Source organism: Mangifera indica, chromosome 5, assembly GCF_011075055.1.
Source record: "Mangifera indica cultivar Alphonso chromosome 5, CATAS_Mindica_2.1, whole genome shotgun sequence".
In the NCBI taxonomy this organism is placed as follows: domain Eukaryota; kingdom Viridiplantae; phylum Streptophyta; class Magnoliopsida; order Sapindales; family Anacardiaceae; genus Mangifera; species Mangifera indica.
The window spans coordinates 6584498-6611551 of record NC_058141.1 but is presented as its reverse complement, the minus strand read 5'-3'; the positions used below and the strand labels follow the sequence as shown (position 1 = coordinate 6611551).

The 27054-nt window shown below is 31.5% G+C and overlaps 1 protein-coding gene across 2 annotated transcripts; it reads right to left on the bottom strand.

Moving 5' to 3' along the window:
- Positions 1-19703: 19703 nt before the first annotated feature.
- On the bottom strand, positions 19704-26450 carry LOC123217619. Of its 2 annotated transcripts, XR_006502509.1 has the most exons (8): positions 26231-26450; positions 26090-26136; positions 25436-25583; positions 25120-25318; positions 23314-23443; positions 21259-21435; positions 20921-21155; positions 19704-19933 (listed from the first exon to the last, which is right to left on the bottom strand). XR_006502509.1 is itself a non-coding variant. In XM_044638711.1 (7 exons), the coding sequence occupies exons 1-7, from the start codon at positions 26373-26375 to the stop codon at positions 20997-20999; spliced, it is 1005 nt and encodes a 334-aa protein (XP_044494646.1). In that variant the 5' UTR covers positions 26376-26450; the 3' UTR covers positions 20666-20996. The 2 variants fall into 2 exon arrangements, 1 of the variants encoding a protein (XP_044494646.1); XM_044638711.1 differs by lacking the exon at positions 19704-19933 and having other exon boundaries at positions 20666-21155.
- Between the last annotated feature and the right edge of the window lie 604 nt (positions 26451-27054).

The following is a 27054-nucleotide window of genomic DNA, read 5'->3' as shown; positions in this document are numbered from 1 at the left end:
CTTAGTGTTCATATGAACATCAATTAGTACCTTGCTCATTAAGACAACATGCATTGCCCAGAAGTGTAATACACATGTTAGACGTGTGACGCATATGTTGGACAAATAGCGTACATGCCAAGTAGGGACATAATCTCTAACCAACTTCAAACGGAAATAGCTGAATTCTAAGAACGTATTTGTTTCTAGCTAGGGTGTGATGTACTCACCTATACATGTTATGGTGCACTTTCACCATTTAAAACTGGTGCATCTCATAATACACCCATACTGAGTATGTTATGATTTGTATCAAATCTTGAAAAGGTAAGTATCACTCTATTCATAAACGTGAGGATAGATTTGGTATCTATAAGAATTCACAAAAGATTAAGCCTAGAAACATAATCATGATTTTATATAGGTGGTTAAAAATTATATATAAGGCCAGTTGATAAGACATCCTGCTATTAAAAATTTATAGGCCCTTTGATGAGATGTCTCAGTACTGGGCAGTGAAAGCAGAATTAACTTAACAAGGAATGATGATGTAAGTAGTGCTCAAGACAAGCGGCCCTTAAAACCCTTTCACGAGGGAGGAAAGCGACACCTGATAGGTGTGGGTGTAAAAGGTATCTGAAATGGCTAGCCTTTTCAATATAAAGGCATAAAAGACACCTAAGATAGGTGTCTGACCTATTGCACCTAGGGAATGTCGATAAGGAATACCATCAAAAGCATGAATACTTATTGAGTGTTTATAATCATTGCATGTTGTGTTTTATATTTATAAGTTGAAGAGATAGTGGGGTAAACGGGGAGACTAGTGGATCGACACGCTAAGTTGTATACTTGACTATAGTTACTTTATTGTCTTAGTTAATATTTTATTAGATTTAAGCACCTTAGAATAAATATAATTTTTATAACTATTGAATTTACATTTTTGGACACTTGTTGGCACGTTTAATTATTAACAGTAAATACATGGTGCTATTCTTCATGAACATTAAATTGGTGTCTCTTTTTAACTTAATATTCATAAGCAATACGTCATTTCAGGATAATTACTTTTAGGGATATATATCTGGGGTAGGGTATTACATTTTTGGTATCAAAACATGGTTTTAGGAACTTTAAAAGGTGTTGAAAATAGTTTTATATATAATGTGCATAAATTAGTAACCAAAACAGTGTTGATCACTCTTATGCCCTGACCATTGTAAGTAATTTACCTATTGTGTTTATTGGTATACCTCATTCTAAAATTTATATGGTTTTACAGTATGATAAGGTTTAATCGATTGAATGTTCCCATCCTAGAGGAGAGCCATTTTGAGATATTGACATTGGTATCAACATTGACACTAATACCAACACCTACAATGGTCCCAACACAATGATGGTTGAGGTGATTGAGATTATAAACATTATTCAATAGATGTTGAGGGAACACCATGAGCTATCAACTAGTGTAAGGAATTAAGTTGAGGCATCAATAACTTTAGTTTAGTCATCACCTATTTAGCAGTCTACTTAACCCCCAGTCAAATAGATGACTAACATGAAGGATTAGATGCACCCAATATATGGATTAATAGGTAGACATTACCCACCAAAGTTCAAGGGTACCACTGATCAAGTTATGGCTTTAGAGTGGTTGGAAATTATAGAGGAGGCAGTGGCCATGTTTAGTATGACAAAATAGGAAAAAGTTAAGTATACTACTTATCTACTAAAATGGGATGCCAAGGCTTGGTGGGGACTTATGTGTGCAACTTGCCTTATGGAAAGTATATCTTAGATCAGTTTCAGGCGAATGTTTGATAAGGAGTATAGGTCAATGAATGTCATGAGATCCCAAACTCAAGAGTTTTTTAGGTTAAAACAGGGTAGAATGATCGTACAAGAATATTCTACCTGGTTCAATACTCTTATTATGTATATTGTTGGAGTAATCGATACAATTCAAGGTAGGATAAAAATGTTAATTCAAGAACTTCAAGCTAGCCTCATTAAAAAGGTGATGATATAGGACCATGCCCTTATTACCTATTCTAACTATAAAGGTAAAGATTATGTTGGACTATATATATAGAGAAAAGGATTCACAAATAACATTTTGAAGAGCTAGCCAGGGTTCAGTTGAGAGAGACGCTATTAGTCGAAGGACTAGTAAAGATAAGGACAAAAGAGGAAAAAATAACCTTTGAGTCAAGACGTTCCAAAAGAGGTGATAGAGATAAAAGGTCTGATCAAGAGAAACCTCATGAATGCTAGAGATGTGGCAACAAATATCCAAGTGATTGTAAACCCAGTTAGAGGGTTTGTTTCAAATGTGATCAGTTGGGACATTTTACTGGGAGTGTCTTTTAAGAGTTGGTGTGACTCCAATGAGATCAAAGCAAGTAGCAAGAGAAGGTCAAACTATGGTGTACACAATTGATCAAGCACAAGCTAAAGCCAACCTATCTACTGTAACATATCAGTTACTTTTTCATATTATTCCTTTGTATACTTTGATTAATTCAAGTGCTACACATAGTTTTATAACTTAAGGATTAGTATAGAGAATAAGGCTAAAGCCCACAGTGGTAAACTATATCAGTATCAAAATGTCTGATAGGGACAAGATACTAAGTGACAACATGTTATTACATCTGATAGTGGAGTTGAGGGGTCAAGAATTAATAGTTGATTTGGTCTTGTTTAAGATACTCGATTTTGACATGATCTTGGGTATAGACTTTCTTAGTAGGTATGGAGCTAAGATTGAATATAAACAAAAAAAGGCGAAGTTTAGCTTGGACAATAAGGATGAGTTCTTTTTTGTGAGGGTCAATTACTCAGTAGAATGATTAGTAGTGTCAAAGCTCGTAAAATATTGAGTAAAAGGTGTATTGAATATCTGGCTCATATAGTAAATGAATCTGATTTTGAGTCAGCTTTGAGTTTGGGAAGTACTGTAGTGGTTTGTAAGTTTTCAAACATGTTATTGAATAACTTACTAAGACTAATACCCAAGAGAAAAGTTAAGTTTAACATTGAGTTTGCTCTAGGATAACACCTGTATCAAAGATACCTTATCGTATAGCCCAATAGAATTCCCTAGTTAAATAAGTAGTTGTAGGAATTACTTGATAGTGGGTTATTTGAGCGAGCCATTCACTATAAGGTGCATTAACCTTCTTTGTCAAAAAGAAATATGGATTGATGCACATATGTATCAACTATAAAGAGCTCAATTGGGTGATAATTAAAAATAAGTGTCCATTACCAAGAATTGATGATTTACTTAATCAGTTAAAAGAAGTTGTAATGTTTTCAAAGATAGACTTAAGGTCAAGGTATCATTAGGTTTGAGTTATCAAGAAGGATATTCTAAAGATACATTTAGAACTAGATATAGACATTATGAGTTCGTAGTGATGCCTTTTAGATTTACCAATACTTTGGCAAGTTTCATAGATCTTATGAACAAAGTATTCTAGGATTGGCTGGATAGTTTCATTATAGTCTTTATTGATGACATTGTGGTGTATTCTAAGACTCGAAAGGAGTATGAATATCATCTGAGATTGGTGTTACCCAGGTTAAAGGATCGATAAGGTTAAGGTTGTGATAGAACAACAAAGGATGAAATCAACAAAACAGGTTTAAAGTTTCTTGGGATTAACTGGTTATTACAGATGATTTGTTGAGCCCTTTTCTATATTAGTTTGATTGTTGATGAAATTAGCTTATAAAGATGTTCCATTACTTTGGTCTGTAGATTATGAGGATAGTTTCCATGCCTTGAAATAAAGACTAACCATAACTTTAGTTTTGACTCTATTGATGGGTGGTTAGGAATATGATCTGTATACAGATGAATCATATTAGGGGCTTGGGGTTCTCTTTATGTAAAGAGGCAAGCTAATTGTATATGCCTCTTGTTAGCTGAAAGATTATTAGAATAGGTACCTCACCTATGATTTAGAATTTGTTACAGTGGTATTTGCTTTTTAGATTTGGCGTCATTATTTGTATGGGGAAAAGACGAATGAATACATTGATCACAAAATTTTGAAATAATTCTTCACTCAAAAGGAATTGAATAAGCAACAATGCCAATGGTTAGAGTTGGTTAAAGATTATGACATGGACATTAGATACCATTCGAGTAAAGCCAATTTAGTAATCGTTGCTTTGAGTAGAAAGGTAGTGTTGTCTCAAATAATTGTATTTCTTAAGTTATAGTAGGATATTCTCTACGAATAGATTGAGGTGGCCACCAAGTTATTAGTTGGATTAGACATTAGATCGACTCTATTAGATGAGATCCAGGCTAGACAAAATATTGATGAGTGGTGTGTACAAATGGTGCAAAGGGATTGCTAATGGACTTAAACCAAAATTTCCAGTGATTCATAGGGAAGAGAACGTGTATATGTTCTTCAAGAGGATGACTTGGGGGCTTATAGTCTTACAGATGTCTATAATACCTTTTACACTACCTACCCTAGATGTGTAAAGATATACCACAATTTGAAGAAATCTTACTAATGGTCTAAAATGAAAAAGGTAATGGTTTATTTCATATCAAGGTGAATAGTTTGTCAACAAATCAAGGCTAAACATTAGTGACCATTAGAATCGTTGCAGCCTTTGATAATCCCTTAGTAGAAATGAGAAGAGGTATCAATGAACTTTGTGGTTAGAATACCAAAGATCATAGGTGGATTTAATGTCTTATGGGTTATTATGGATTGATTGACCATGCCAGCATACTTTGTCCCAATCAAAGATAATATGAACACGAATCAATTAAGACAAATTTATCTAAAGGAGATGGTTAGGCTTCATAGGATACCAAAGAAGATTGTGTCAAGTAGAAACATACAACTTATTTTAGCTTTCTACTAGAGACTATAAAAGGCATTGGGTAACTGATTATCTTTTAATATAAGATACCACCTTCAGTTGGATAGTAATACTAAGAAGGTCAATCAGGTGATTGAGGATATGTTGAAGGAATGTAGCCTAAATCATGGTGCAAGTTGGATTGACATTTGCCTTTAATGGAGTTCACTTATAATAACAGTTATCAAACAACTATTTAGATAGCCAAGTACAAGGCACTTTATGGAAGAAAATTTTGATCACTATTGCATTGGGATAAGATTGGGGAAAGAGATGAATTGGTTAAGGCATTAGGACCTGAGGTCATCTAGCAAATGATTGATAAGGTAAGGTTGATTCGAGAAAGGATGAAACAGGCCCAGGATTGATTAAAAAGCTAGCAGACCAAAGGACATGTGACATAGAGTTTAAGGTTGGTGACCATGTGCTTATCAAGATTGTGCCTTATCAGCATGTGATATGATTTGATAAGAAAGGAAAGTTAACACCTCATTATAGTGGGTCATATGAAATCATTGAGAGGACTGATAAGATGGAATATTGACTTGTATTGCTAGTAAGCATAGGACATATACATAACGTGTTTCATATATCATTATTGCACAAGTGCCTTGGCAATACATCCTAAGTAGTTAGACTCGAGGATATTCAATTGGATGATAGTTTGGTACATGAATAACCTAATACAAATTGTGGATCGACAGATTAAAATACTTAGGCATCTAGATTCCTCGAGTTAAGGTTTAGTGGCAAAATCATCGACTGGAAAAAACTACTTAGAAGATAGGGGAAGATATGAGGCAAAGATTTCCTTAATTATTCGAGTGAATTTCGTGGCTTAAATTCTTTTAAGGGGGGAGAAATATCATACCCTTGGGTGAGTATAAAGGGCAATTTGATCATTTTCCTATTATTTGGTGCTATATTTTTATTGCTCAAATTTGGATTTTGAATTATGGGTATATGCCCATATTCAGAAATTGTGTATATGTTTACACACACACACACAAATATATATATATTTATATATATATTATTTTGGGAAATTATGCAAATATTATAATTGGAATTTGGGAATTAAGAATAATGATCCTATAAATCTTGCACCTTAATGATCATGACTTCCAAATTAATATGCATCAAGATAAGTGTGAATAAGAGAGAGTTTCCTTGGACAGCACCAACTTCAGCTTATATTCAAAAGCAACAGCACTAGAAGAGGAACTAGAGAATATTTTTTGACTTAACCAATACCCACACTCACAGGGGGAGAGAGGGGAAACCTTTGCCACAAAAAAGTTGTCATAATCGTCGAAAAAGAGATAGACCTTCAATCCCAATTTCTTCTTGTGCCAAATTTTATGATTAAAATTTGTGTATGTGTGAATACAGAATTCTCTTAAACGATGATCATATATGTTATAGTTTGTGTGTGTATACTTCTGACATTAGGATACACGTGAATGGCATCTGTGAATGAATATATTTGGATATGAGATGATGATATAAGCGGTGATGAATTGAAATTTGCATGTCGGGATAAGTCTTGAGTTACATGAGAAATAAAAGTGACAATCATGTATTAGAAGCTTATAAAAAACTATGATTATGGTTATTCCAAATTGTAATATAGCAGGAGTGCACAACGGCAGCAACTTGGCATGATAGCGCATGGGAATTGCAGGTTTGTGCCTTGGTTGGGTCACTACTAAGAGTTGGACTTATAGTAGGTGCATGCATGATGTTCACTTGAATGTTAGCCATGTACCTTGTTGGTCAAGACAATGCACATTACCTAAACATGTAGCGTGTATGTCAGATGTGTAACATGCATACCGAATATATGACACGTACACTGGACAAATGACATACATGCCAAATAAGGACGAAATCTCTAATCAACTTTAAACGAAAATGATGCATTCCAAGAATGTATTTGTTCTGAACTGGGGTGCCATGTGTACATCCATACATGTTATAGTGCACCTACTCTATTTAAAACTCATACAGCTTGTAATGCACACATATTAAGTATGCCATGATTTGCATCGAATCTTGGGAAGGTAATTATCACTTTATTCATAAGCATGGGGATAAATATGGTGTCTATAAGAATTCGCAAAGGAATAGGCTCAAAAATGTAATCATGATTTTGTATAAGTGATTAAATTGTATAAAAGGCTAGTCGATGAAAACCTAAAAATGTGAGTTCTAGAATTTGTTATAGGTGACTAAGTTCTTATAAAAGTTACCTCTTACCGCCATGTGATGAGATTTGAGTAAAAAGGTAAGTTGGCAACGAGGTTCATGGGACCTTATGAGATCTTAGAAAGCATGGGCAAGGTTACTTATAGACTTTCATTATCGATGAGTATGGATAAGATGTACAATGTATTACATGTGTCATTGTTATAAAAGTATCTCTGTGACTCAACTTATGTATTAAGAGTTAAATATGTAGAGCTTAAGGATGATTTGGTCTATAAGGAGAGGTCGATCTATATTCTTGATAGTTGAGCGAAGTAGCTTATGAGTAAATAGATTTCTCTAGTTGAAGTTCTTTGAATGAATCATCGAATAGAGGAGACCACTTGGGAAATAGAGTAGGATATGAAGTAGAAGTTTCCATAACTATTCGATCGAATTTTGGGGATGAAATTCATTTAAAGGGAAGAAATGTAACATCCACAAGTAAGCTTGAGGTTATTTTGGTTTTTTTTAGTTTTTTCTATGTGAAATTATGCTTGAGAATTTATTATGTGAATAGTGATATGTATGGTCATGTATGAGAGGCTACACGCCCCTATATGATATGATAGAGAGGGTAAAATGGTCTTTTTCATGTATTACATGTTTTGGTCAAAATTAGTCATTATCCATGCTTGTGTAGGTAAGGTACACGATCTAGTATACATGCCTATTTATGTTTGATTAACCTGAAAATGACAGCAATCGCATAATGTGCAACATTCACTTTTACCCTAAATTCCTTTTAGTTAAATAACAGAGAAGAGAGTATTGAAGAGTGCCAAAGCCACAATTTGCTAAAAGAGAAGTCTTTTGAGTCGTTTCAAGCCAAGAGAAAATCATCACTATTGTCACACTAAGGTAAGCAGTTTCTTCTTCCTTTTTTTGGCTGATTCGTTTGGCTTGTTGTTTTATGGTATAGTTTTGTGTTATTTGGATGATGTGATTAATGTGTAAATCTACTGTTTAGTTTATAGGTGAATTAATAGTTGTATGTATGCTCATTTCTTTTTATGATTGAAATCATAAATCATGAAGTGTTGATGTATGAAATAAGGTTAATATTGTAGATTAAAGGCAGTATGTGTGATCCAGTGAATAGATGCATAATTTAATTTGTTATGATTTGTAGTGGACAGTCAGGAATGAGTTTAGGGTTAATGGAAATGAGGGAGTAGAATTGTGTACAACTATAATGTGTATGATAACTTTTTAAGGTAGTGTTTATGGTAATGGATGAGGTATTTGGTTGTTAAAACTTAATGTGATAACATAAGCTTCACTTAAGATGTTGAAAAAGATGGAAAAAAGTTGTTTTGGAGTGTTGGAAATAACAAAATTATCTGTTGAATTCTAAAAAAAGATGTCACACAAATCCATGTATAAGAAGATACACAGCTGTGTGTGTTTATAGTTTTTACAGTAGTGTAGTGGATAGACACAAGGCATTGGCATGGCACAGACACATGACCTTATATTATAAGAAACATAGTCATGTGCCCTGTCCAGGGATACACACCTGTGTATGTGTTGTAGGAAGTCATGTACCAGAAAAGAGAACATACCCATATGTAGAAAGTACACAACCATGTGTCTCTAAGAAAAATGAAGGATAAGCTAAGAAATTTAAAGAAGAGTATAATCACACTCAAGTAAGGACATAAGAAGTTAATAATGACATGAATACAGAGATCGTGATCGACTATGCGAATGACAACATATACCCTAACTGAATTAGGTTTTGGTCAAAAAATTTGAAAACGATGTATAATAATGATACAAGCCACCAAGTTGTGAGTAAAGTGGCAATGAAAATAATTAGGCTAATGAATCTATGTGATTTCATAATAATGATGGCATCGAAGCATTTCGGATGCCTATGCAAAGATGAGAGGGGCCCAAGGTCTCACTATATGAGTAATATCATATCAACAACCTACGTACAAGTGATATGTATGAGTCAAACATAAGAATGTATTCAGGTTGTCATCTACTTTCATGTGATGTACAAGACGTCAACTTAAATCGTTACGGTCTGTCATTTAGGATGGCACCCTATTAAGTAAATAAGGGTGTTAGGCATTGAGATAATTTAGATAGGTATACGAGATGCTAGAAAAACATTTGTGAATTTTTATGTGAAGGGAATTGCATTGTTTCATATATTATCATTACTACTTACTATGTGTAAATTCGCTCACGTGTTTATTATATGGTTCCATAGGTAAAGTCTTAAAGCAACGGGATGAGGTGGGGAGACCAAAGGTATAGCTTGATGTGATGCATGAGGGTAGGCTTAGATGTCTTTTCACATGATTTGTTGATTTATATTTATATTGATTTTCTTTCAAATGTATTTATGTACTCGGACTTGATAGATATCTACTTTGCATTGGATTGTATGGATTCATAATTATGTATGGGTTGTTTTATATATGTTATTTAGATATTGTTTGAGTAATCGATTTAAATACATAATTTATTTTTGGGATTATAGGACCGTTTTCAATGTGTTGCATTAAATAATTGTTATAGCTTATCATGGAAGTTTATTAGGTCATGTCTTTGGTAGTGCATATTTCGTGTATGGGTATGTGCCTAAAGAGGGTGTTATAAAGTCTTCTTCTCTCTATCTTCTTTCTCACCATGTCATTGAAAATTGATCATTGAAGGTCTTGCATAAATCATCGATACTCATACTTCAATTCTTTATGTTACTTTTAGATCAATACGTGCGTTTAGATAGAGATCAAAATCCCTAAAACGTAGCAAACATGTCTTATAAAAGTTATTTTCACATAACGCCATACACAGGTGTATGCTTTACCACACAGGGTTATGTATTACTCAATTCAAGATTAACACGTGATCACCTTGTCCAATTAACATGGCATTGAATACATGGATATGGCCTCTTTATTCATGATTGTGTGTCACCCAAAAATCATACTTTAACATTAAATTCACTTTAATTCCATTCATACATCATACTCATGTACAATGCCTTAGAGACATAGTAATTGATAGGTTTACAAATTCAATTAACCCTTTTAGATAAAATCCATATGGGTACACTAGATTTATCTCAACATTTTGGCAAAGTATGCAAAACTCTCGAGTACACAGTTAGCTTTTAGTATAGCTTATCCTCCTCAAACAGATGTATAAACCGAGAAAGTCAATAGGTGATCAAGGTAATGTTGAAGGCTTATTACCTAGATAAAAGAACAAGTTGGATAGAAGTGTTGCCTTTAATGGAGTTTGCATATAATAACAATTATCAAGAAACCATCAAGATGGCTCTATATGAGGCACTTTATGGTAGAAAGTATAGATCCCTATTACATTAGGATGAAATAGGTAAGAGGGATGCCTTAAAATAGGCTTTAGTACTAGAGATGACCCAGAGAATGATAGAGGATATCAAACAAATCATAGAAATAATGAGACAAGCTCATAATCATTAAAAACATTATTTAGACTAAAGACGATGGGGTATTGATTTTAAGATGGGTGATAAGGTCTTTATGAGAGTAGCCTCTTATAGACATGTCATGAGATTTGGCGAGAAAGGCAAGTTAGCATTAAGGTTTATAGAACTGCTTGAGGTGCTAGAGTATGTAGATAAGATTGCATACTAACTTGTGTTGTAGTGAGCATAAATCACATTCATAACAAGTTGCATGTGTCATTGTTATGCAAATATATTAGTGACCTAACCTATATGCTAAATGTTGAAGATATTGAGCTCAATGAGAGTTTAACATATGAGGAGCATTTGGTGTAAATTTTAGACAAAAGGGTGAAAGAGCTCAAAGATAAGTAGATTCCCCCAGTCAAGATTTGATGAAGGAATCATAAAGTTAAGGAAGCCACATGAGAGCTTAAGTAGGATATGAGTTAGACATTTCCACAATTCTTTCAATAAATTTCAAGGACAAAATTAATTTAAAAAATGGGAAAATGTAACACCTACAAGTCAGCCAAAGACAGTTTAGTCTTTTCTCTAAATTTATTTATGAATTGTGTTAAGTCATGATAAATTTTTTAGTAAGACACCACGAAGGTGATGCCTATTCATGTCGTGGAAGGCCAAAAAAGTCATTTCACGTTAAGCATGTAAAATGACTAAGTAAACAAGGGCACATACCCATGTATGCAACAACACACAGTTGTATGTACTCAAGGAAATTGAATTTTTAGATAAGATCACTTTCTCAATGATTTTGAAAATTGCCTTTATTGAATAACATCACACACGTCTGTGTGTTGTGTTTTGCTAGCAAAATAAAAATAGGCACAAGGTCTAACTTAGATCATTTTTCATGCATATATGTTTAGCAACCAAACAAAGAGGTGTAGAGCATTGAAAGGTAGCTTAAGATCACCAAGAAAGGAGAAAGATTATCAGAATCTCCATTGCTACTTCAAGAATTAGCAAGTCTTCAGAAGAAAGGTAAGCAGTTGACCTCTTTCACCTTTTTTTCTTTTAAAGGTTTGATAAATATTGTTGTTGTGTTGTGTCCATAGACTTTGGTGTGATCAAAAGCATTTTATGTTGAGCAACAGTAAGCTTTATGTATGTATTTGAATCTATTAAGGGCCTTATTCACATGATCACTTGCTTTTGCATATTCATGTTATAAGTATATCATTTGCAAAGATTGAGATGTGATTTGAGATTTATGGCATGGCTATGTGATTCATGATACTCAAGAATGAAAATAAGATAGTTAGAATCTGGTTTGATGTTTTTGTGAATGGAAAATTTTGTATGGTTTGGTTGAAAAACTTAAAAACCAATAAGTCAAAAAATTGTAAATCATGATACAAGACTGTGTGTGATGTCTCACATGTTTGTGTATCCCCTTATAGAGAAAAACTTTTGTGATGAGTATGCATTCATTTTGAATAGAAATTCGCACGATAGTATGGGATGAGATATATGCCTATGTGTGGTTTCCCCAAAAGTGGATGTATGTGTTAAAATAAGAGGACACATTATGTAGGAACTAGGTAACAAACACAGGGAAAGAAGGGATGAAGGACACCCTTATTTATGTTAATAAAGAGAAAAAAACTACTTTACCCATAGGTTATATGCAAAGAGGGGGAAAGAAAAGAAGAGATAAAAAGACTTTAGTAAGGCAAAAGAATAGAATAGCTAGCTATAGTACAAGTGCTCGACTATATGGAAGGTGGCACAGACCCTAACCGAATCAAATCAGAGTTGAACATAAGAAAAGTTAGGGAAAGTGATGTACACCTAGATAACCACCAGTTGTACACGTAAGTGACAAGATATGTGAAAATAATATGGTTATACAAGAGATAAATACCTAACAATAAGGTTATACAAAAGATAAATACCTATGAGATACATCATGCACTCGATGTTCAAACACATTAGCCACATAGTTCAATTAAATTAAATTCAGGTGCGCATTGTAAGAGATTATGATATTTCAATTAGTTTCTCACGTAGTCAGCAAGATGTATCACATATGCACCTATGGTAGGGGCCACCCAAGAATTTAAATAACAGTCCTACAACTTTTGCATTTAAGGCTCTCAATCAAAACCTCTCAAATCTAAGTCTTTATCATTGGGTTGCAACTAAGGAGATGATAAGATACTTGAAGAAGATCAAAATTTTGATGGTTATGAAAATAATTTGAAATCCATTTTTGAATATACTATTATGCTTGTAGAAAATGGACATATCCTACAAAACATTAAATAGTCCTTAGTAGCATCCTTAACCTTGTACATTGAATATGTAACTTGCTATAAGATAGTTTATCAAGTTGTGTGGTTGAATATTACATTTTTATGACTACTTGGTGTTAAATTATCTACTGTGATAATAGTGTAATTATGTAGAACCACTAGTGTATTAAGACATATAGAAATAGAATATTTTACCATCATGAACCTTATAAAAATAGAGATATTATGGTAGATTACATAAATAAAATGTTGATATAATCTAAGCCTCTAATTAAAGAATATCGTTAAAGTCATGTTGAAAATATGAGTGTTAAGAGTCTTAATAGTTAGAATTAGTGAGAGTTTACATTATAATTGATTGGTATTATTTTTCTTGATTATCAAAATATGTATATATTTATTTGTTTATGAATGTATGCACATATATATGTGCGTATATGTGTATTTTTCATCATATCTCGAGTAAAGTTGAAATATACATGTTTCATTAGATGCCACTAGATTCATTAGATACAAAGAGATTTCTTTTGTTTTTTTTTAAAACATAAAGGTTAAGAGAAATCATAAAAAGGTCTAGAAAAGAGATAATATTGTATGAGATCACTTGGTTGAATGTTACATTATAACAGATTGCCATGACAAAGCCTCCTATTCAAAAGTCATTTGATTGCATCAAGTCAATTACTACTAATTATTTTATCAACAATAGTCTGCATTCATGACTTATCAATCAAGTAAAATGATTGATCGAAAAATTCATGATGGGGTTGTCAATCCTTTCAAATTTAATTGATACAAATTCAAACTTTACATAAATTTATATTCTTCTCTAGAGTTTAAAAAAAAAACAAAATCATTTCTTTTGATTGACTAATTATAATCTGGAATTTGTGAAGGTAGCCCGTCATTTGAGGGAGAAAAGAGAATCTGTTTCTTGACTTTTAATTTTCAATTTGTCCACGTGACTTTATTAATAATATGACCTACTAACTACAACTTGGACATATTTCTCTTTCACTTGCAAGTGCAATTGTTTGTCAAAAAGGTTATCTAAAATTTTATTTTTTTTATAGGTTAAATTATTCTTCATTTTACCTCGACTCAAGTTCCCCTGGCCTAAGGCATTGTCAAAATTGGAGGAGACATTAGCATTGGTAGTTGATTATGTATAATTTTAGTCCAAATATTAGACTTTTGTCTTCCTATATATTTAAAGTATAGCTTAACTAAGCCTAACATTTTGACCCAAATTTAACTCTGTTTAAGCTTCTCAGACCTCTGATATAAAATGTATGGTATCCAATGCGTTGCAAGAATTAAGTTTGACACTATTAGATGACGTAAATATTTACGTGTTTCTATTATATAAATTAATTTTATGTAGATGGGAATTGAAAGATTTTACAGAGTTGGGTGTCCCAGTCCCAGTCCCAGTCCCAGTCCCACCCAGACTTTTCAAACTCAAGGCATGGAATTAGGTAGAAAGTTAGAATTATATTAATTAATTATAATTCAGACAACTTCTTCTAGCTGTCAAAATTCACATCATATAATTATATTAATTTAATTATGACTTTTAGAATTATTATATGATTGTGATGTCAAGGATTGAACTCGCAAACCTTAAAATATTTTAATATTCATTTAAATAAATAATATTATTAAATATCATTCTTGTAACCATATGTTACATTTATTTTCAATTTTTATTTAAAATTTTATCCAACCCATTTAACATACTTGATTAAATTGGCTAAAAGAATTATATTTAATAGCATATCAATTCATTGTTGATCTTTCATATTATGAGAATTCATATTATTAAAATAATTGCATGAAAGGGCTTCAAAGAAGAAATATATATTTTATTTAATGGAAAAATGTAGTAGAAAATTGGAATTGGAATTTCAAACAAATAAAATAACACAACCACGTACGTTCGGGATAAATTGGACCCCATCTTCTTTGACCTTTTTCATTGTAATTTGGTGATTGAAAATTATAAGGAATATTGATTGATTACACTTTTGTCTTCTTATTCTTCTTGCTTTTGCCCTCCAACTTCATGCATGCATTCATCACACGTCCGTCAGTCAGAGAAACACAGTCACTTAAAAAAAAAAAGTCAAAAGTGTTAGGTAATTTTACTATCTCTAATTAATTATTACTCTATTCCTATTTACTAAATCTTCATGTGCGTCTCATTCTCATACTCCCAGCCCCTGACTCATCTTCTTTTTCTTCACCAACCTAATAAACAATAAACATTTTTTGAGTATCTTAGTTTTCTTTCTGTTTCATTTTTGTAATTTATTTTCATCCCAAAAAAAAAAATACATTATTTAATAACTTTATAATATGCTCAATCATTTTAAAACATACCAATTTTTATTAAAATTTTGTATATACTTAAAACATATTAATTTGTATGAGACAGTTTATTAATAAAAATTTGTATATAGAGTCTCCCTCTTTAAAAACAATGGTGTAAAATATATATTTTTGAAAGAATTGAAGCATCCACAATACTATAAAAACGTTATTTCTCATGGCATAAAATTCTATTTAAAAAATATATATTTTTGTTATGATGAATTTATGATACCAAGTGTTTTGTTTCAATTGGTGTAATTATTTGATTGTAACAGTTTAGAGGCTACGATTTTCTGATAAAATTAATTATTACAATTAAACTATGTGTATATATTTCAACTACACATTTAATAGGTATCATCAAATACTTAGTGATTTTTTTTGAATTAATAATAAAATAATATTTAATTTATTTATATATTTAAAATAAGTATATATATTTTATTCTAATTATTATTTATATGAGAGTAGTATTTATTAATTTATTTGACATTTTTAGTGCTTATTTTGATTGATTTAAATTTGAATTTGATTTTAAGAACTGTAAATAAAGCATTGAGGTAAATATATGGAGATGAATAATTATTTTTTTTTTAAATTAAAGATGGGGGTTAATGAGTTAAGGATAAAATGAGTGGGAGCTAAAAAATCACTCCCTTGACATCTAACCATGTGGGGTAATGATACTCATCACCTACACTTGGGCTTTTGAAAGAGTATCGTTTTTGATCTGCTACTTTTTAAGGTTTATAATTTAAATTCTGAAATATGAGAAAAAGAAAAAAAAAATCATTCACATTCAATAATTGTTATGATACTAACAAAAATTAGAATTCTTCAATGGCAAAGAAAAAGAGGAAGATGAGGTTTGGGTTCCTTCATGAGAGTAGGGTCGGAGTTGATTTGATCCAAACCCAAATAAAGCCTAACACCATATTAGGTCAAATCCAAAAAGCACGTCTTGAGTTTAACTCAAGATCAACCAATTGAGGTTTAAACTAATTTTGAATTTGATAAACTAAGCTCAAACTTTGATGTTCGTCTATAGAAATGAATCAAAACTTGAGGGAGGGAAATTAAAGTAAATAACCATTTTGCCCTCCTTTGAGCAAAAATACCTACTATTCTTATTCTTAAATAAAAATACCTTAAATATTTTTTAAAATACCAAACTATCCTTCGTCACTTTTATATAAACCCCTCACTTACATACATTTCTCATATAATTCAAACATTCACTCTCACTCTTATTTTTACGCAATATTTGATATTACAAGTTTGTTCAAAAGAAACAACTTCGTATTCTTAAATTCGAATCGAAAAAATCAATTAATAAGAAAAAAGTATTTATACGAATTTTAACTCTAAACTTAATTTTATTTGTTAAATCTAGTTCATATGTTATGTAAAAAGAGCATTTGGATATTTAATAATAATTTAGGGGTTAAAAAATATTAAAAAATATAGAGGTATTTTGATATTAATCAAAGTATGAAGGTTTTAAATGAAATGTTAGGAATAGATAGGTATATTTCAATACAAGTCAATAAATGAAGGTGTTAAATGAAATGTTACATAATTATGTAAGGTTAAATAAAATGTTAGAAAAATATGGGAGGCACTTTGATAGTAAACATTGTAAGAAGGTTTTAAATGAAATGTTAGTAATAGATAGATGCATTTCAATACAAGACAACATATGAAAGTGTTAATGAAATGTTAGAAAACTATAGGGGGTATTTTGACATTAAATATTGTAAGACGATTTTAAATGAAATATTATAAGTAGATAGATGTATTTCAATACAAGATAATATATGAGGGTGTTAAATGAAATATTTAAAAAATAGGGCATTTTGATATTAAACAAAGTATGATAGTTTTAAATGAAATGTTAAGAATAGATAGATACATTTTGATACAAGATAATATATGAGGATGTTGAATAAAATGTTAGATAAAAGTAATGTTAGAAAAATACGAGGGCATTTTGATATTAAACATTATAAAAAGGTTTTAAATGAAATGTTAGGAATAGATAGATGCATTTTGATACAAGACAACATATGAGGGTGTTAAATGAAATTTTAGATAATTACGGAGGTTAAATGAAATGTTAAAAAATATGAGAGTATTTTGATATTAAATATTGTAAAAAAACTTTAAATGAAATATTAGAAATAGATAGAGACATTTTAGAAAATTAGAGGTGACACATATATCCATAAGTGGTTACTATAGATTTTTTTCTTATAAATGTTTAATTTTTTCCCAAAATTTTTCATTGTAGGGAAAATGACAATTTCCCACCCAAGTTTTGTTGAAAAGACAAATATATACTCATGGCAGATTAAAAATCCAAATACCCACCTAAAGTTTACTCTGTTAGGGCACACCTACATATTTTCTGTTAGGTTTGAAGGATAAATTAATCATTTTATCAATAATATTAAAATAATTAAAATTTATCTCATTTTCTCTCTTTAATTTTGAAAAGTAACATTTTCCCCCTTAATTAAATTTTAAAAAATTCGTTTTTCTTGTAGATGACCATCATTGTCCAAGTATGATCTCTGGACGACGGAGCGTCGTCTAGACTGGACAATAAGCGTCATCCTTACTAGATGACTCTTCATCGTCCAGATTTGGATGACGAGGGTCATCTAAAATGGACGACAAGAGTCGTTCAGAGAATAGATGATGCTTTGTCATCTAGTGAAGGATGATGAGCGTTGTCCAAATTTGGACAATGCTCATCGTTTAACCTCGAGCCACATTGGTCTTGTGTGGCTAGAGGGAAGGTAAAGAAAAAATTAGAGATTTGGAGGGAGTCACTTTTTAAAGTTCAGGTATGGGGGTTAAATATTAATTTTTAAAATTTGAGGAAAAAATGAGATAAAATTATATATTTTCGAATATTATTATTAAATAACGATTTTACCCTTGCATTTAATAAAAAAGTTAATGACAGTTTATGAGTACGTAGGTGTTTAGGTTTTTTATTTGTCATATGTATTTTTTTGAGATTGAGCTAAAATTTGGATAGGAAATAGTCTTTTGCCCTTTATTGTAAGATTGATAATTTAAATGACTGGTTATGCTTCTATTCGTTTCCAAGGAAAATAGATCCTACATGATGAGAATACAATGAAGTACGTTGGAGGTTATAAACAATTGGTTAAAATTCTCTTTAAAACAATATTTGAGAGATTTATCCAACTTTTGAGTGAACATTGCAGTATTGATCCAATTAGAAATTACATTCAACTATGTTTGGCTCAGTTTGACTCAAGTTCAGTTTGAATAAATGGTTTTGTCTATTATTTGGTAAAATAACATTGTTTTGTCAATAAGTCGTAAACTCAAACTATGAATCTGAGCCATAAATTTAAATCAAATTTAGTCACGAATTTAAATTATCGATTCAATTCAATCGGAATCAAATGATATTATATTTAAGTTAAACTTGAGCTAGAGAATGTTTAAGTTCAATCCGATTTTTATCCATCCCTAATTACATACCCAATTTAGTTCAAAAAGATGTATTAGTCTATATCATTAATTTTACCAAGACGTATTATACGTATGACATGCACACCATCTCATATTAATTTTTAATATACTTTAAGATATATATAATTTTTTATTTGTATCATATCATATAATATGTATCACATATTGTATGATACTGATAATTATACTCATCATCAGAAATCTCACCATTGAGTTTACAAAAATTTAATATACTGAATGACCACTGAAATTTACTGAAATATTAATTTTTTTATCGTTAAATTTGAAAATTTATTTTTTCAAACTTGTCATATATTTTCATTACGAAAATGTAAAATTTAACACAGATTAATTATCTCTTAATTAATAAGATTAGGAAAAACATGTCCGTTTTTCTTTTTTTACACTACAGTGCCTCCCCTTCCCTACCCACATCATTCTTTCTACTTTAATCAGGCAAACTCAATCCCTCTCAACTGGTCAATCTATCAAAACCTGCATCTTTTGTATCAATTTTTAATCCAATCCTTCCATTTTCCCACACGTGACTACATTTCTCTCTGATTCCTTTAATCTACAATCTCACCTACACACATTTTGTTGTCAAATCATGGCTTGAATACTATTGCCCATGATCAACTTTAGAGTTGTCTAGTTTTTTATTGACTCAAGTCGACCAAATTCACATCTCTGGTTACTAATTCGACTCCTCTATTGCCTTCGGTTGCCTCCCCTCCTAATCGGCAATCCCTACTTTACACACTATGAATGGTCACGACATCCTTCAAATCCACAACAAACGTATTGTATGTGGGCATCATGTTCAGTTAGTTGACGAGCCTGACAAAGGCAAATGATGGTCCCATTTAGCAATTGTCGTAGAGGTCTAAGAAGTGTAAATGATCAAGAAGAGGGAGAAGTGATGTGTCCACGTAGCGTAAATGAAGGAAGACCAACAATGTCATAACAACGGTGCAAAGCAACAACTCTAAAAACCAGAAAATTGGAAGTAAAATCCTTTAAGACAACAAAAACAACAACAACAACAACAACAACAACAGCAATAGAGACGAATATCTTAATAGGATTTCATGGCCACCAAGATCTTACACATGTAGCTTTTGCAAAAGAGAACTAAGATCTGTTGAAGCTCTAGCCGGTCATATGAACGCCCATGGAAGAGAGGGAGCTACGTTGAGTCAGTCGCCACCAATGGTTAAGAGAAATGAAATTTAAAAAAAATATAAGAAAATATCAAAATAGTATACTTATAATTGTAATCAAAATTAGTTAAAGGTACTTGTATAATTTTAATAAAAAAAATGAACAAATTAATATTTGATACTTGTATTAAGTATTTAGGGTAATTTCATAATATCATTAAGAATGATAAACTAATAATTTACAATGAAATCAAACATTTTCTATTAAAATAAATAATGAGTGAATAAATTAATATGAGGGTTAAATATTATCATTGGATCAAAGTTTGGGAATTTAATATTAAAATATCCTAAATCATTTCCTAATCCCATTAATTGAGTTTCTTAATATATTATAATATTTGTTTTGGGGTTTGGCCACCCGTACTGCGTGATTCTCTCACCTTATTTAAAACCAATCACCATCTAATCTAATACACCAAATTTGGTTAACAAACAGCTCTTCAATATATGTATATATCCTACTCTTTCTAGTTCTACCCACAATCCACTGTAATGACCACACTCTCAGTCCTATTTGCCAATGGAAATTCAAAAACAAACCTATACCATACATGTCACATATTTTCATTCCTCATTTTAGCCAGTTTCATGTCATCCCACAAGATGCTACTATTTGCACTGACCTGCTTTTGATGCACAGTATCAATCAATTTCCACCTCAACTAGAAACAGGAAAATAAATCTTCTCTCAGAAATTACAAGAAAAATAAAATAGCTGTTATCATTTTGCACACTCTTGAGCTTTCAACTCATCTAACCTTTAGCATTTCACAGTATTAACATTTTCGTTTAAAAAACAAACAAAAGATAGTAGAAAATGTTGAAGCAAGAACACAAAGAAATCTGTCGGTATAGAGTGCACCCATAGAAATTATCATTTCCTTGGTTTGCAAAAATCTTTAAAGCATAAAAACAAAGCAATTTTGTGCTATCAGGAGAAGAAGTCTAACCGAAATATGGACCTTGGACCTCTTGTCAATGCCTTGATTCTTCGTCAAGTAAAATTTTCTCACATATTGATTTCTTTCAAGTCCTTTCATTCTTTGAATACATATTGGAGGCCAATGCCCTGATGCATAGCCGAGGCTTTGTCGTCACAATGTTATGAGGAAGAACAGAGACGGCAACAACTAATGGCTCGGTAGGTGGTACAGCAACGGGGAGCAACTCTACAAGAATAGAAAGCTGCAAAATGGGCCATTCTTGTCAATCAAACAGAGTAACGGGAAAGGCAAAGGTAAGACTTTTCCAATACTTCGGAACTAGAACAAGATTTTCAGCATTTCACCTCTGGAGATTTGAGGTCAACTTCTGAATCTGATACAACATCTTTAACTGCAGCAGCCACTACATTGAAGCATTTGTTGCGATCCAACAGAGCAAAGAGATTAGAACCATTTAAAGCATCCTTTGTAGTCTTCATCTGTGTCTCTTCACATCCTCTTCGGTTATATCCCACTGCAAACTAAAATGTCGGATACAATTTTTTACACAGCTATCATAAAAAAAAAAAACCACAATTGTTCATTTTATGAAAGTAACAAACCACCACCACAAACATGAGGAGAGAGAGATAAGCAGAGAACCCCACCTAAAAAGGGATAATGTGGGGTAGCGACAAGTATCTGCATGCATTACATTGCAGTTATTATGTATCATGCATAATGATGATGAGCAGGAAGAACAAAAATAATCTACAGCAGAATTCATGTGCTGATTTCAGTTATAGCAGAATTCATGTATTTCCAAAAAAAATTTATTTCTAAAGCTCTCTTTTTCCAACACACAAGTGAATCTACTGTCCCTAAGATGAAGTGAGAGATAGGGAAAAGCAGTTCCAAGTATCCTGTTGAAGAAGCAGAAACCAAAACCGGAATCAGAACTGACCAGTTCCTAAGATTTGGGAACCAGAATTGGAACCTGTATGGAAAGGTTCCCACCCAGAATCTACGCAGTCAGATCTGGTTCAGATTTTGGGTACCTAACACTATTTACAATTTTTTAACACAGTATCAGCTTCCATTCATTCCATAACAACTTTGCCCCCAGAGTTTTCATCTTCTCAATTATTTGCTAACCTTCTTTCAACATGCCTTTCTTCAATATCGATGGTGTCTAGACAATACTAGTTGAACTCCTCATTGCTCCAATCTTCTCCTATAGGCTCACTACTCTGCCAACACAAACTATCCAAATCATTTGACTTGGATCCATGCCACCCTCATTGAGATACAAAATGCATTGACTTTTAACTTCTCTTGAACAGCATCATACCTTCTTGTGTGATCAAGCAAAGACACCTCATGAATTGTTGGCCAAGTTTAATTCTCCTTATTAATTTATAGGTGTTACTTTGGGAGAGAATGGCCCAGATTTTAAGTGGATGTAATTTTAATCTACGATGTAGTAGGATCAAAATTAGTTGAATCTGTAAAACTCCTAACCTCCTTTATAATTTTAATCTTTGCAGAAGCTTCATATGATTCCAGTTTCACCTAAAAAACAGTCTTCTCAAGTTTCTTCTCTTGTTGTAGCTATTGCCTTCATTGCCATTCCAAACATACCAGCAACACCTGGCTTCATAACCCCCACAACTGGTGGTTTGTTCATTCCCCATTTCTTCATTATAACGGAACCCAATTCTGCAACTTCATCAAGTGTGAGTCCAGTAATTTCATCTACAAGCCTCAAAATATGCTTAGTTGGAGGACTACAATGCTCTGTGGGATCATAAGTAGCTAGATCCTAATCAATTGGGAGTCTTCTTGGATCAATCTCAACTTCCTCTTCCTTATTCTCCATTGCAGTTTGCATAAAGCCCCAAAGATTCCATCCCGTTAAAGTTCAATAAATTTAGTGTCGCTAGAGGATAATCGCTCAGTTTTCGGTATCAAAAAATAAAAAAGGGAACTCAAACACCTAAATTTGTTTTAGATCTCATTCTCGGGTTGATTTCGATTCCTTAGAGGGTTGAAATCGTAACCAAAACCAAAACTATAACTTTCCAATTCTACAAAAAAAGAATCGTAACCTATCTGAGATAGGCTGGTTTCAAGTAGGAACTGAAACCGAAACATCAAGTACTTATTGGTTCCAATTTCTCCTGGTTCCTGTGCTCACCACTAATGTGAGAGATTAAAGTGTCAAGAATACAAAAATTTTCCTCATAAAGGCACCAAAAACAGACGTTAAACATGAGATAAACCAGGAGCACTAAATGAAACTTTGCTAGTTACTTTCAACCATTATATGTCTCATTAGTAACATGCTTTCTTGTCCTCCTATAAGAATGTAGCCCATATACAAATGCTTAATTGTGCAATAATTATAAAGTAATGTATACCTTAACGGGGTGGGAGAGTTTATTTTGTTCATCAATCACAAATTTACGAACCAACTTTGATACAGTTGCCTGAAGGTCTGTCTCCTTCAAAATACAAGTAGATTGGATAGGAAAAATTCTATGACACCAACTGCACCAAGGGAATGTCAATTTATTTATGAGTCAAATAGATACAATCAAAGGGAATATATGCACCTCATATTTTTAGCTGAAAACACATAAAACATATAAACACAGAAACAACAGTAGACCCACCAAAACTAACAGATTCATAAGCATACACTTGGCAAAAGATTCACCTTAAGAGTTATTGAATACCATTGTGGATGAATAAAATAAATAAGTACTGAAATAAAATAATATAAACAACAAAAATATGCACAAGTCACATCTACATAGCCAAAAGGGCAAAGGCAAATATTTATTAAATAATACAAGCAAATCAGCTGAATGAACCATATTCAAATCTGATTGCCCCGTATTAATGCTCCTCACATATTTCAAATAGGACTTGAATGCATGGATTAATTTAATAATTTACAAAATTATCAATCATGCTTCACCTGCCAAAGAATTAGACAGTTCATAGCCATATGCAATTCCAATACACCAAAAAGAAGTAGAATAATAATGTCTTTTTATTCTTAAAAAGGAAAAAGTTAGTAATCCCAAAAGCTCGATCTGACAAAATATAAAATCTTTTCGGTAGAATATCAAAGGAAGCTTTAGCTATTACTTAATATAATTATGCTTCACTTCTCTTTATTTTCCACAAGGAAATGATTGTTTCTATGAACAAGGACATGTCACATGCATCAATTTCATGGTGCATATAATTAAAAACTAAATTTCATAGATCATCTCCACAGTTTGGCACCAATAGGCCAAGAAATGTTTTGCATTTCTTAGGTTATTAATTTCCCTAAGACTAGAAAAAGTTTGTTTAATTCAATTTTGACCATATAGAATTCATTATTGTCCCAACAGACAAAAAAAAAAAATCAATACTGGACGACTTTAACCACATAAGTTCATGAAAATTTCCAAGTGAAATAATTCATTGAAAGCAAAGGAAATAACAAAATAAAATAGCATTATCTTTAAATTTAAAAGTTGTCTCCATAAATAAAAGGTTTCAAATTCCCTCTAACTACTTGATAAAAATTTATAGTTGAATATTGGAGAAAGAAAAGAAAAAGGATATGAATCAAGCAAGAACAATAAAACTTAATGCTCCGAGGAACATATTAGTTTACTAGCAGAAAAGTTGTTAATCTTCCTATTATACTTTATAGTCTCTCCAATAAAAAGACATTAATCATCTTGAGGTTAATAGCACCTAAGGGGTCAAGAGCACTTAAAAGAAAAAAGCACAGTTTATATTCCATTACAGCTTAAGTTTTTGGAAGGAAACTAGATGACACTTTTAAAATGCTAAACTACGAAATTTCAATTCTTCATTATTACTAGAAAATAACAAGTAACACTAAATTATAACAAAAATTAAGTGGTTTATGTCAATGCTAACGAAACTTCTATATATAAAACGATAAATGACAAATTTGCTAATCATAAAAAACAGGCCTTAATAATCAAGATGTAAAATTAACAATAGAAATTACTAAACCAACTTTGAAACCCTTATGCTAAAATACTTTATGTCATACCTTAAGTGATTTGATATAAATACATCCATAATACTCATGTACATGTAGTATATGCATGCAAAAGTATTAAGCATATTGAAAAACATGCACATTAACTAGTTTCAATGGAGACATTATAACAAGAACGTAAACTACTTACAGTGGTGACTTTAAACTACCAGAGTCAATAGATTGAACAATGTTTGACACAACACTAACAACGTTAGAAGATTTTTCCCTTGGGAAGGTAAAGAGAAGTAAACCACTTCTAGTTAGCTTCACTAGAGACATATCAAAATCATTTTCTGTATTTGAATCTATTTTTGAATCAGGAATACAATCATCCTTTGGAAGTCCACCTACAATTTAGAAGTGTAATTAATAACTTCATAAGCAAAGAATAATCCCTAATCAAAATTTAAAATACATTTTTTGTATGTGAATCTATCTTTTTGTCTGGAAGGAAATAATAAAACCTGCATCCTCTTTAGTTCCCCCACTTTCCACAACATTGGCACATTTCTCACTTGTATCATCTATGTAGATTTTCCTTCTCTTAGTGTCACCATTTGTATCTGAGCTGTCCAGACTTCCAGAACTGTTACAGTAGCAGGATCCAAGATACTACAAAATAAATAAATACAGAACTATGAATAATAGTGCATTTAGGCCAACTATGACACCAACCCAGCAGTCTCCCATTTAAAGCAATAAGCTTAAACACCATTGCCAGTAATTAAAACCATTTACCCAAAACAAAATTATCCCTAAATTTTACTTCGTTCTCATCCAAATACTACCCTACTCATTACAGGACAAAAAACATGCAAAAAAAACCAACCAGGTAAATTTTCAACTATAGAATTTTCAAATGTAAACCAGGATGAACGAATTTGTAAATATAATACAGCACGAGTAATTAAAATTGTTATAAAAACATGATAAAATTTTGTCACGCAAGAAAGTCTCCTACAGATTACATGTAGTAGTTGTGGACTAGAAAATTATCAGCTCTATAGAGTTTAAACTACATGATAATCACTACCAATTATTAAAATGAATATACACTAATATATAATAATCAACATTGGTGAATGATTAGAAAGAAAAGAAAAAAACAAATAGGAAACCTTTTGAAGAATAGAGATGGCTTCTTTGGTGGCGCTTTTCTCCCTCTCTGATTACAAAAATTCAAAATGAGTAAAGAAAGAAAGATTTTAAAAATTACAGGGAATCAATAAAAGAAAAAAGAGAGAGAAATGAAAGAATACTTAGAGGGCAGGTGATGAGGAAGCCAGAGTACGAATGTTGAAGAATAGATGAAGGTGCGTTGTAATCAAAACGAGGAATGCGAATCACTTTTGAGTGTTGTTCCCATGGCTTCATTTCTGTTTTTGTTCCTGTTTCCTCAGCCATTGCTGTTCACAATACGAAGATGAAACCTCCTAAGCCCTAACTTTTGCGCTATACATATTGGGAAATGGAGAGAAATAATTTTCATCTTATTGGATAATAACTATTAAAGAAAATTATTTATTTATTATTAACCTATTTATATCATTATTTTTAAAATATTTTCTGTTTTTGAGAAGTTTAGTATTAATAAAAATTATTATCAATAATAGTACAAATTATAAATACGCTCCTATTCAATTTTAGATTTTGTTTTAATTGTTTATCTTTATAATTTAAACTATAAAAATTTCATAGCCATTAAACATTGTATTTTACTTCAATTATTTGTTTGTTGGATGAAATTACATTTATCACCCCTACGAAGAAATCAATCATATCCAATAAATTGAATTTGAACAGAAAAAGTAAAAAGAGAAAAATAAGTGTCATATTTTAAGTCAAGTAAAGAGACTAGTGTAATAATAATAAGTGGCCTTTCGTTCGAGATAATATGAAATATCTTAAAAACTATGTTTAATAAAGCAAGTAATGAAAGATAACTTTTAGGAAATGTTTGATTTGAAGAATATTTTATTATTAAAATTAAAATATTATCTTAAAAATTCTTGACTATAAATTATTACTATGTTTTATAAATTTTGTTAAAAATAGTAGGTATAAATAATTATTGTATTTAATT